The sequence below is a fragment of the Mycena indigotica genome (assembly GCF_014461135.1).
Source record: "Mycena indigotica strain 171206Taipei chromosome Unknown Mind.scaff0004, whole genome shotgun sequence".
NCBI classification, from domain to species: domain Eukaryota; kingdom Fungi; phylum Basidiomycota; class Agaricomycetes; order Agaricales; family Mycenaceae; genus Mycena; species Mycena indigotica.
The window spans coordinates 3,316,640-3,328,329 of NW_023503003.1; the positions used below are offsets into that span (position 1 = coordinate 3,316,640).

At 51.2% G+C, this 11,690-nt stretch overlaps 5 protein-coding genes across 5 annotated transcripts; 2 read left to right on the plus strand and 3 right to left on the minus strand.

The window, feature by feature from the left end:
- Positions 1-97: 97 nt before the first annotated feature.
- MIND_00492300 (uncharacterized protein) lies at positions 98-3,093 on the plus strand (the record flags this gene model as incomplete). The annotated part of the gene is made up of 9 exons (XM_037361722.1): positions 98-209; positions 258-397; positions 447-551; positions 605-670; positions 724-1,259; positions 1,306-1,718; positions 1,773-1,892; positions 1,945-2,947; positions 3,060-3,093. The coding sequence occupies 9 exons, from the start codon at positions 98-100 to the stop codon at positions 3,091-3,093; spliced, it is 2,529 nt and encodes an 842-aa protein (XP_037222014.1).
- MIND_00492400 (Endo/exonuclease/phosphatase domain-containing protein) lies at positions 3,061-4,757 on the minus strand (the record flags this gene model as incomplete). The annotated part of the gene is made up of 8 exons (XM_037361723.1): positions 4,502-4,757; positions 4,272-4,448; positions 3,995-4,223; positions 3,844-3,947; positions 3,698-3,794; positions 3,350-3,646; positions 3,274-3,302; positions 3,061-3,221 (listed from the first exon to the last, which is right to left on the minus strand). Exons 1-8 carry the CDS (start codon positions 4,731-4,733, stop codon positions 3,061-3,063), a joined length of 1,326 nt encoding a protein of 441 aa, XP_037222015.1. The 5' UTR covers positions 4,734-4,757.
- Positions 4,758-4,891: 134 nt separating this feature from the next.
- Positions 4,892-9,163, plus strand: MIND_00492500 (uncharacterized protein; the record flags this gene model as incomplete). Its single annotated transcript, XM_037361724.1, has 24 exons — positions 4,892-5,027; positions 5,078-5,116; positions 5,162-5,198; positions 5,247-5,271; positions 5,323-5,437; positions 5,490-5,553; positions 5,604-5,616; positions 5,663-5,757; positions 5,807-5,898; positions 5,946-6,200; positions 6,245-6,306; positions 6,354-6,439; positions 6,488-6,674; positions 6,728-6,900; positions 6,953-7,325; positions 7,374-7,435; positions 7,486-7,734; positions 7,781-8,004; positions 8,055-8,155; positions 8,204-8,416; positions 8,464-8,550; positions 8,595-8,660; positions 8,706-8,792; positions 8,846-9,163. The coding sequence occupies 24 exons, from the start codon at positions 4,892-4,894 to the stop codon at positions 9,161-9,163; spliced, it is 3,159 nt and encodes a 1,052-aa protein (XP_037222016.1).
- A 4-nt stretch (positions 9,164-9,167) lies between these two features.
- Positions 9,168-10,225, minus strand: MIND_00492600 (Nuclear fragile X mental retardation-interacting protein 1; the record flags this gene model as incomplete). The annotated part of the gene is made up of 3 exons (XM_037361725.1): positions 9,168-9,338; positions 9,389-9,854; positions 9,909-10,225. 3 exons carry the CDS (start codon positions 10,223-10,225, stop codon positions 9,168-9,170), a joined length of 954 nt encoding a protein of 317 aa, XP_037222017.1.
- Positions 10,226-10,500: 275 nt separating this feature from the next.
- MIND_00492700 (KH domain RNA-binding protein) lies at positions 10,501-11,657 on the minus strand (the record flags this gene model as incomplete). The annotated part of the gene is made up of 4 exons (XM_037361726.1): positions 10,501-10,570; positions 10,630-11,264; positions 11,339-11,571; positions 11,624-11,657. 4 exons carry the CDS (start codon positions 11,655-11,657, stop codon positions 10,501-10,503), a joined length of 972 nt encoding a protein of 323 aa, XP_037222018.1.
- Between the last annotated feature and the right edge of the window lie 33 nt (positions 11,658-11,690).

The following is an 11,690-nucleotide window of genomic DNA, read 5'->3' on the forward strand; positions in this document are numbered from 1 at the left end:
TGTAGTAATGTTTTGTAGGAGTAGGATAGAATCACGATTTGTTCGATGATAGGGTGTCACATGTCTAATGCCTCTTCTTCTTGTCCAAGCTTACTAGATGAACGCGCCGCTACCTGCCCCTCCTTCTTCTTCGTCTCCTCCCTCTCTTCCGCCCAAGGGATTCAATGGCTCTCATCTCGATATACGACCGAGTATGGGAACCTACGATGGTCAGCCTTGTCCATAACCCACTGGTCCCTGCTTTACTTTTTGAATAGCTTCCAGCCTCCCTGCATCGCCAATGTCCCCAACTGGCGTTGAAACCTCGTTGGAAGCAAAACAGAGGCGGGCAAATCCACTGACGGACCTCATTGACACCGAAAAGTCCTATGTCGACCAGTTGACAGGCATTATACGGGTGTGTCTTCACGAACGTTCACTAACCTGCATCCATTTACGCTTTGCAGAAAGTTGCCGCTGCGTGGTCCAGGTCGAATCTCCCACCTCAGGAACTTGATACCATCTTTCGTAGTATTGAGGGTGTCTACAAAGCCAACCGTACACTTCTAACAGTACCATACCCCCCCCCCTCCAGCTTGAATTTCACCCACTAATCATTGCCCAGAAACTCAAGGACATTGGCACCAACCCTTCGTCACCGAAGGCCTTAGGAGACTTACTGATGCGATGGGTGAGTTGCCTACGAATTGTTTCAGCATCTTTACTGACCTTTGGCCCTGCCAGATCGATGACCTCGAAGTCCCATATACGACCTACTGCACACGATTTTGTGGTGGCTTCGACGAATGGGAGCCAGTTCAATCCAACTCCCGGTTACCTTCCATCATCTCTGGCTTCTCGGCGGCAAATCCGCCTCCCGCCTGGGCAATGGCTCCCGATATCGATCCTCCTACATGGACTTTGGATGGCCTCTTTCTCCTGCCCAAGGCCCGACTGAAATATTACCGCAAACTCTATGCCCGACTACTCAAAAGCACCACACCAGGGCGGAGTGATCACCGATTGCTAGTCGGAGCCTTGGACAAATTAGACAAACTCCTTGATACGCTTGAAGCCCGAGAGCAAATCAGAGTCGGAGTCGCGCAGAGCCCGCCAGAACTGTCACACTCCCTCAAACTTGACAATCCTCCGCTGCCAACAGAAAGGAGTTCTTCTGTCTCTCCAAGGTCAACAATGAACGGACTCACTCGCTCAAGTGATATCGATGGACAAGGCGGAAGCGAAACCAGTTCGGCTCGGGGGAGTAGCTTATCCTCAGGGTGTGTCATCTTCTTCGTCGAGAATTAAATTTCATTTTGCTGATAGGGAAAGACTTTCTCGAGACACTGCGTCGACCTCGATCAGTCGCGTGTCTTCTACCACCATGACAGCACCAATTTCCGACTTAGAGCGTCGGTTGTCGACCCAACGGACCCTGGACATTTTCACCATGCGCCCCAAAGTGGTTCGTCTACAAATGTCGCCGCCGAGCCTCCACTTCACTCGAGAATTTCGCTTCTCGATGGATGTTGTTGTCCGTTTCACTCCACGGTCTACGGGTGTCGAGGTTGTTCACCGCATGGGTCACCTTTTCCTTCTATCCGACCTATTCCTCATTTGTGAGCGAATGACGCCTGAAGAACGAAGTCAGCAAAATAGCTCGGATGGTGCGGATATGTGGCTGTGTTATCCCCCACTCGCTGGTAAAGTTCTGCGTGTCGCTGAAGTCGAAGGAGAAGGTGGGATTCCATTCCCTTTGTGGTTGTTCATCGGGTGACTAATATTGTGTGTAGACAACGCTTTGGAGATCGCGATCATGCGTAAAGAAACTCTGATCATCCAAGCCGAGTCGGTGCATGTTCGCAATTTCATGCTTGCGGAATTCAGAGAATGCATCGCTTTTGCCAGTTCTTGTCTGTTTATGTTGTTCTTCTGTGGTTCAAGTCTTGCTGATTGCTTTTCCAGTACCCCCGCCTTCCAATCAGCCTGTTCCACCCGTTCCTCCCATAGCGCCGCATCTTTCGCAGCAAAGTCTTCCACCCGTACCAGAGCGTGGTCCGCCTCCGCCTGCCCACAACTATCCCCCGAACTTCGACAATCAAGGCAACATGCCAACATCCTCGATGTCACAACCATTTTTTGCGTCCCCAGGCCAAGTTATGCCCCCAACGCGAAGTGCCAGTTCTGGCTCCGGTCTTTCACGAGCGGGTTCTGATGTTTCCGAGATGCAACCTCGTTCTTCGTATCCACTCCCTCAACCTCCCCAGCGAGCCCCTTCTGCGCCAATGCCAGGCATGTCTGGTTCTCCTCAACCGCCCTATCCGCAACGAGCCCCATCAGCTCCTATGGCCCCTCCACGACCACCTTCTGAGCCTCAATACCTTCCTGGTCCAGGGCTACGCAAATCATCGTCAGCGCGCTCTTTGCAATCACAGTATTCACAACAAGAGCAGTACCCACCACCTCCACTACCCGCTTTACCTCCGGGAGGTTATCCCACCCAGATGCATGCACCTCAGCCACGTAATTGGGCCCCGTCTGGCCAGCTTGGTGTCAACGGTTTCCGAAATAATGTCCCATCATTTCACGAACCCAGCCCTCCCAACTCGCCGGTGGAAGAGACTCCTCGTTTCACAGGCCCGTTGACATCCACAATTTCCGCGGAGATGAAATGCAAAGTCTTCCTGAAGCAACAGCATGCACAGTGGAAGTCGTTGGGAGCAGCAAAACTCAAATTGTACAAGCAAAGCCCCACCAATGTCAAGCAGCTTGTCGTCGAGAAAGGCAAGGGGTCGATCATTATATCGACCATCGTCCTCACAGATGGTGTTGAGCGTGTGGGTAGGACGGGTGTTGCCATTGAACTGAGCGACAAAGGTGCGCGAACGGGGATTGTTTATATGCTACAGCTTCGCGACGAGAAAGCTGCTGGTGGACTGTTTGATGATCTGATCGCAGGCAGTGACCGGTCTTGATATTTTACCTCTGGGATAGAGTCTTTTCATGGACGCGCCACTCCTTATACTGCATACCCCACATCTATTTCGTAATACTTGCAATGCTTTCTGTTCGCATTTTAGTCTAACGCGGTTGCCCTTCATCCAAATCGGCTGAAAGCGAGACATGGTCACTGCCACATATCGTCTTCAACGGGAGACCTGCCCCAAGGTCCTCCACCTTGTGTGGTGCAAGAATTCCAGTCACGACTGTTGGAAGACGTCCAGGCAAGAAGAATATGTAGTCTGTTCAATCCTCAATCAACACCAAAACGCGAGGGAAAGGCCAGCAACTAACCTAATACTGTCTTCCAAAACACGGTGTAGCTTAGGTATTAGGTTAACGTAGTTTTGTTGCCGTGGAAATTCTGTACCTGGTATATTCTGGCTCATAGAAGCCCTTTTTGCTTGCATCGAGTTTTGTTCGATCACCAAAAGTTGGTATGCTCGATGAGGATAATCGATGCTGCCTCAAACCCTCGTCATATGCGCTCCTAAACGTCTTACTTGTGGAAAATAGGGCAACAAGTTCATCATCGGTAAGTAGGCCGTCGGATGGCTTTGCCCGCCGCGCATTTGTGATTACTCGATCCGGGTCAACGGCTTGATCTTCGTCCTCCTTCACTAAGGGTGCGGCTGCGCTTTGGACGTTGGGGTCAATGGAGGCATGTCTATCTCGTTTCATTTTGAGAAATGGATTGATGTGTGAAAGATTTACTCACACGACACGTGAAGTTTCTAATCGCTCTCGTTGTTCAACACTCAGAGGGTCGCCGACAAGCAAGCTATACGCTGGGTCGTCTGGACTGAAATTGAAATCTGCAGAGAAAAATTGGCGCTTTGCATTCCGGGGAAAGGGTGGTCCTACCTCCTGCGACGACACATGGCCAGTCTTCGAGATCATGCTCAGATTGGAATTTGGTGATTTCTCGAAGGAAAATGCCGGCTTGCCGGGCTCGTTCGTACGTGTAGCTGGGCGTAGTCAGCCACGGTCGTATTGAAAACGGGAGGTGGATGACCGTGGATGCCAGAAAAGATGGGAAGTGCCCACTACCACTCCCTGGCCAGGTTTGGACTTGTGCTTGACCGCTAGAAGGGAGGCAATATTTCGTGTTTTAAAACTGGATCCGCGGCGAGCCTGCTCAGTCTCTCCGTCCCTCACTACCTCGTCATCATAATGGACGAGTTTCTCGACGTGTTTATCATAACGATCCTTCTTGAATGCGATCAAGCATCCATGCTTTTTCCCTACAGTGTGCTATGAGGGCGAGTAGAAGTAGTAGTTTGGCTAAATACCTGGCCCAGCAGCGTAGTGCGTGGTATAACACGGTTCTAATGCAGGCAAAAGCTTCTCCAGAGTATCGACCTCCTGGAGACATATGATTTCGGCATCTTGTGCAAGAATCTCCGCATGAAGCATGGGTTGTCTTTGGCTAGCCTTAAGACAGTCACTCGTTGGGAATAGCTCGCGTCCTGGCGAGATGATTATGGCCTAGGAAGTCACAAAAATATTGATTTAGACATACGAACGAGAGTTTGGGCTAAAATATTCCATGTGAGGACGCGCAGACGATCGGGACTGGGTTGATGCTGAGCTTTAGGCGGTTCAGAACTGTGAAGGTGAATCCAAGGTCGAGGTAAGATTAATTTCGGGTCCACCGTAGGTGGTGTCTCAGTATGCGCTAGTTTTTGTTTTTTCGCTTTACGCTCTTGAGAAAGAGCAAGTTGCTCGGGAGTGAGCTGGAATCGCTTAGACATCCACCGAGAGACGCGTAAAGCCAGAGTCAAAGGATGTCACAGGTCAGCTGACCGCTGGGTCAATGTTCCGCGCTGCAGGGCTTAGACTCGGACCGCAAATCCCTATTCGACACGCTCGTTTTCGATTGGGTTCTAGACCTTTTTCCACGAATCGCACCATGGCATCGATCGCACAAGAGAAGTTTGGCAACTTTGACCTCGTCAAAGACATAAAACTCGATTTTACCGATGTTCGCGTCTCAAAGTGGAAGAGTCGAGTGACCGGGCTCAGCGTCGTCCACCTCGATTACGAAGGTCTTCTCACGGACTTACCCCCACTTGATTTTCCTAACCTCCGGCCATAGCTCCCCTGGTTAACGGTTACTTTGTTGTCGCCACCGAAAGTTGGTAATATCGATGCGGCATTATGCCTCGCTTATGCTTCATAGTCTTTGATGATAGTGGTCGTCCCCACACACTGGAACAGTCGGATTGCGTCTTCCAAGCAATGTTCTGAAGCTGATAGCTGTGTAGTTTGGTGTTCATGGGCTCAGAGAAGGTCTGTTTGTTTCTTTGTCCTGCCCTTCATCAGGCTAACAACTGCCAACAGTATCCCTACAAGGGAATTCTTGACCATCTGGCCAACCGAGGGTTCTCCAATGGCACCAACGCTTGGACGGATACTGATCATACTGCTTACACCGTTTCGACGGCGGGAGAGCAAGGTGCGGGCGGTTGCATTCCTTCGAACGAGCGTCGATTCCAATAACACGACAGGACTGCTTCAATTGCTACCAATATACGTGGACCACATCCTCTACCCTACGTTGACCAAGGCAGGGTGAGTTCTCTGTTCATCCCATCTCTTATTTGTCACTGACTCTGCCTTAGATACGTAACAGAGGTATCTTTTTGTCTCTCTGGCTAAGCTCATAGACTCATTGGTCAAGGTCCATCACATTGATCCCAAAGGACAAGACTCTGGTGTTGTCTACAGTGAAATGCAAGGTCGAGAGAACACCTCCGGCGACCTGATGGCTCTCCAGTTAGTTCGTTTCTTCGAATCATGAAATAGAGTTTAATACTGTTTGTAGAGCTCAACGGCTTTTGGATCCACCGGGAAATGCTTACCGCAGCGAAACGGGAGGGCTGATGGAAGCTCTACGGGTTTTGAACGTGGAACAGAGTACGGGAATACCCGAATTCCACATTTGTGACTCTGAAATATTCCAGTTCGCCAATATCATGGCACATATTACGTCCCACACAACCTGTCGCTCATCGTGTCTGGCAAGTTGTCAAGCGGAACATCCACCCTCTTGTCCGTTATCCAGGAGCAGGTTGAGCCTAGTTTGATCGCTCATGGTCAAAACCTCGGTGCCCGTCCCCCAGGATGGAAACGGCCATTTGTAGAAACACCAAGTGCAAATCGACCTCCGATCCCCACAACCATCAAGGACACAGTAGAATTCCCCGAAAAGGATGAGAGTGAGTATTGTGTTCTCCGAACCACACCAACTCAATGCATGAAGGTGTCGGTGAACTTCTCATACATTTCTTGGGACCCCCACCAAATGCATTCCTCGAACAAAAGGTACTGCCTTTTTACTTGTTCTTCTCGCGTTAGTCATATGTTTGCAGGCGTTGGAAATTCTGGGCACATATCTGACATCTTCCCCCGTTGCACCATTAAACAAAGAGTATATCGAAATTGACTCGCCTCTTTGGTTCGTCCATTCCAACTAATCGGGTATCTCTTCCGTGACGCAACTCAGCACCTACATCTACTTTGGTGAAGACACTCGGTCAACAAATATAGTGCTACCCGTTTATATAAGCTCTATCCCGACGGAACATGTAGACGGCTTCGAAGACAGACTAAAAGCCAGCCTGCAACGGATCGCATCGGAGGGCATTGACATGGACCGAATGGCCATGGTCATCAATCGTGATGAGAGACAGGTGGGTGTTTCGTCATTCTTCGTTGAGTTGCTGCTGCTCACCGTGTCTTCCAGCTGCGAAGCAGGCTCGAATCGGCCAAAGACGATATATTTTCTGGAACGATCATCACCGATTTTCTCTACGGAGCTGAGGATGGATCTGAACTAGGACCCGCTTTAGACGAAATCCGTTACTACGGCACATTACGGGAATGGAAAAGCGAGGAATGGACGAAATTACTCGAAAAGTATGTTGTTGTTGTGGAACTGCCAACCTAGCTCACGACGAACCACCGTCAGATACTTTATTACCCCAAATTCCGTCGTTGTTCGAGGCATACCCTCCGCCAGTCTAGCTGATAAACTAGAAAAGGACGAGAAAGCGCGCATCGCTGCGCAAGTCGAAAAACTGGGCGATTCCGGCCTGAAGAAGGCTGCGAAGGAGCTTGCTGATGCGAAAGCAGAACACGACAGACCAATACCGCCCCAGATGCTCTTGGACTTTGCGGTGCCGAACGTGAAGAGCATCGCGTTCATTCCCGTTCAAAGCACACAGGAGCCTGGAACCAGAAGAGCTCCGTCTACCAACCCGATAGCATCTCCGACTCTTTCCAAGCACATACAAGCTGACGGCACACCACTACCGTTCTTCGTCCAGTACGATCATGTTGAGGTTTGCCTTTTCGTTCGCTCAACATTCTTTTTGATGAGAGCAAAATAGTCTGATTTTGTCACCGTGCAAGGATTTTTCTCGCTGGAGAAACTCCCGAACCGACTGCGACCGTGGGCCAGTTTCGTCTAGCAAATATCTGTGTCTGACTTTTTTTTGCCAGTCTCGTATCCACCTACCTCTCCGCTTTCTTCGCGCTACCAGTCGTAAGGCAAAACGGGGAGCGCCTGTCACACGAAGATGTTGTTAACAGGCTCGACGATGAGACTGTTTCATACGAAGCTACATTGGGACTTGGCACTGCTTTCGCGGAGAACTTCTATGTCAGCATCAAGGTCGAGACGGCGCACTACGAGAAAGCGATCGCTTGGCTAAGAGACCTGCTCTATGGCGCCGAGTTCGATAAAGAGCGGTAATTAATTAACCCCACGCGCCTTCAATTGCTGACACAGGTACAGGCTACAGGTCACGATTGCGAAAATCCAGCAGTCGCTTCCGGAAATGAAGCGTGATGGAAGCACAGTGCTTGGGTCGCTGTGGGCAAATGAGCTTTACGACGAAAACTCAACTTCCCGTGCCACTGCAACATTACCGCAGCTCGAATTTATACCGAAACTTGCGAAGGAGCTCCAGGAGAACCCAGAACAGGTTATCGCCGACTTGCTCGAAATACGTCGATGCGGTGGGTGACATTCTATTTTCTACAGATGTGTGCCCTGACCATGGCGGCAGTTGTCGATCCCGCGGGAATTCGGTTCTCGGTCACCGGGAATGTTCTAGCTTTGCAGAACCCTCGGTCTACCTGGGGCAAGTACTTCAGCAGCACACTTCCAGTGAGGAATACATCATATTGTTCTGGTCTATTCTAACAACTTTTGCAGGAAACACCCTTGGCCGCTGTGCCTCTTTCGTCTGCGACACTGAGTGCGCTCGGCAAGGAGCCCGTCACCAAGGCTGTTGTGATGAGTCTACCCACGATCGAGAGCTCGTATGTGACCCACTCCACCAAAGCCATCCGAGGCTTCAACCACCCCGAATATCCTGCCTTCCGCATCGCGCTTGAGGTATTGAATGCGACGGAAAGTTACCTATGGGTCAGTCCTTTCCTATCTTCATTTGCAGCATCTCAACGACTTGATAGAGGTACATCCGGGGCTCGGGACTAGCGTATGGTGCTTATGTCTCGTTGGATGTGGAGTCTGGGCTGCTGAGCTTCTCACTGTATCGGGTGAGTGTTGTCAGATTCCTTGGTTTTGTTTGACGGTATGTCAGAGCTCAAATAGCATGGATGGCTTCAAAGAGGCAGCAAAGGTGTTGAAGGGACTCGTAGATGGTTCTGTACGTGATCTACCAGACGGCTAACTCCTTTACAACTCTCTTTAGATCGCATTGGATGCGCTGACTCTAGACGCGGCCAAGAGCACTGTGGTTTACGGAGTTGCGAAGAATGTCTCAACTGCAGGACGCGCGGTTGGTTTTACACGTTCTTTTTTTTATACCCAGTCCACTCACCAGCACATCAGGCGGGCCAATCGTTCATCAACCAAGCTCTGCGTGGGGTTGGGCAGAACCACCAAGTTGATTTGCTGGAGAAGTACCAGGACGTAACGACGGCGGACGTGTTGGCGATTTTCCGCAAATACTTCCTTGCGCTGTTCGACGCGAGCTCGTCTGTCGCGATGGTTGTGACATCACCGGGCAAGGTGGAAAGCATTGTCGAGGGGCTGACGGAGACCGGGTTCACTGTTGAGAAACGGACGCTAGTAGTTGACCCGTCTGACATGGAGGTCGACGAGAGTGGGAGCGAGAGCGAGAGCGATTCAGATGGTGATTCGAGATAGTCTATTATTGCCCACTAATATTATTGTCATTTCCACCTGCTTCTAAAACTTGGACGAGTCTTTGATTAGCTTGTCCCGGCTTCAGTTCGACGTCTTGCAAGAAATCGTTGTCCACTAGGAAGTGGATCGCCTGGGAAAGGTTGGAGACAGTGATGCGGATCTCGGGAAGTAATAGCTAGGGCATGGTTAGTTGGTATATCACCTAGTAAAGCCACAAAGCCTCACATTGCGCAGAAGAGTCGGGCGCGAGGCGAAGACATTGTGCACTGGATTTTTTGGTTGTTGGACGCGTGGCCGGGAGACGGGTTGAGCTGGGATCGGAGGTGGATCATCCTTTTTTGAAGAAAGTGCTTCTGGAGGTGAATCGTCTTCACTACTTGAGCCAGACGACTCTCGCGATGTTGTTGGCATCGGTGCATTACCCCTTCCCTTTCCTCTCCCCCGCAAAGTCCCCCTCCCCCTCCCTTTCCCCCTGCCTCGTCCCCTTGATTCATTATTTTCCGTCCGCTGTCGTTTCCTGCCCATATCCAACGCCGCCAACTCTCCCCGGGCAGCAGCCTCCTCCAGCTTCCGTTTCTTCTCTGCAACCAACTGCGCACTGGGCCACCGCCGTTTCCGCTCCGCCAGCCACTCCGCGAGCTTCTCTGGCGTGTTGAGCATGATGCCCGTCCCCTGGATCGGGACCTGTTTCCTGCTCAAACAGCTCGGTTAATGGGCGAAAAAAAGGAAAACGCCAAAAACGTGCCCTTTGAGACTCGGATCGGCGTCCCACTGCGGCTCCTTCTTGCGCTTGTCCCAGCCCGCGGGGAAGATGAGGTGGCGGTCCATCATGTGTGTCTCGACAGACTGTTTGGAGCCAGAGAAAGTGCATGTCTTGTAGGTGCAGCGGACGTTTCCTGGCTGGTACCAAGCAGAGGAGGGCTGGCCTGGCGGCCGCTTTGAAGGGCCCGCTACGGGTAGATTAGGCAGATTAACTCGAGTTTGCTGTTGTTGTTGTTGTTGATAGGCAGCCGCATAGTGCGCCGAGTAATACGTTTGGAACGGCCATGGTGGTTGTTGCATGAAAATTAAACTAACCAAGCTTACACGGTGATGATGACACAAATTGTTCGCTTTCTTTTCTTTTGATAGTTACACAAGATTACATGCCTGTCTTTTGCAAAAAGAAAACAACAACAGCTGCACGATGACAAATTATCAGCATCCATTAGCTACTACTAGGTCAGTCAGTCAGCGTTAGTCTGCGAGCGGGTTGCAGCAGAAGAATACATGTGGACGGGTGGGGAGGCAAGGGCGAATGTAGCTATATGTAGATGGGTGATGGGGAGAAGCGGGCTCTAGTCCTGCAAGTCGTGGGACTCTTTGTTGACGCGTCGTTCCTTTTCGCTCTCAAGTTGGTTGTAAAGGCTGAGAAAAAAAAAAGCGATGAGTCATGGCGGACGGAACCGAAATGGGAGAGAGCTCACAGGAACAGGGCCTTTTCGTTCGCTTCAGGCGTGCCAACGATGGTGAACATCCGCTCGCCAGTGTCGTCGTGGGGAGCCTTGGCGATGGAAATTTTTGAACCGGAAAGACGACGGATCTCAGTGATTTTTGTACCACTACGACCGATGATGCAGCCGACCATGTCAGACGGGATGGAGATGTTCTGGGTGCGGAGGGTGTAAGCGGGCGGCGAAGAAAGGACGGGTGACTGCGGGAGGGGGGCTGAAATAGAGGGAGTCCGCCCGTTAGTCTGGCGGCGGGTGTTTGATCGCTCATCGCCAGTTCCAGGGTGGAAAAGGACAGTACCCAGCCCGCGCTCCCAGTCCTCAAGAAGACATTTTCCAATTTCCTCGATTGCATGGCCAATCGACTCGGGGGAACCTTGTACTTCGACTACACGTTCAGTCGACTGCGGAAGCATGTCCTTAGTCGCCACCATTCTGGTGCCAGACGCGTCCTGGATAGCCTTGATTTTGAGACCGTTTCGGCCAATAACCGTGCCCATGAGGTTGTGCGAGATGAGCAGGCGGATAGATGTGTGGATCGACGCGGGGCCAGACAACACGGGAGAAGAGGGTGTGGTCGCCACCAGCTGGGAGATAATGAGCGAGTACGCCTGGAAAAAAAAAATTACGGGTGAGTAAAATCACAACTCGGCAAAACAAAGGCAAGATTATTATTATTACTTACTTTTGCGACACCTTCGACAGGGCCAGTGACGGTCAAGACGCGCTCGTGGACTCCAGGAATGACCTTGCTGACGCCAGCTTTGACTCCAGTTTGTTCTCTGAGGTCGGCGACATTCTTGCCTGCCTTGCCGATGATAACACCGGCGTCTTTGGTGCTAACAAGCGCGCGAAGAGTCAGCGTGTTGTTGTCCTGGCCAGCTTGGGGCGAAGGGCTACGCGATTGTGGGGGAGAGACTGCACAAAAAAATTCAAACACAAAGACATTTTGATAGGAGGTACAAGCTACCGGAATCGCGCGGAGGAGCGGAGGGAGAGGACATGGGCGGAGAAGGAGAAAAATGAGGTGGGGGCGT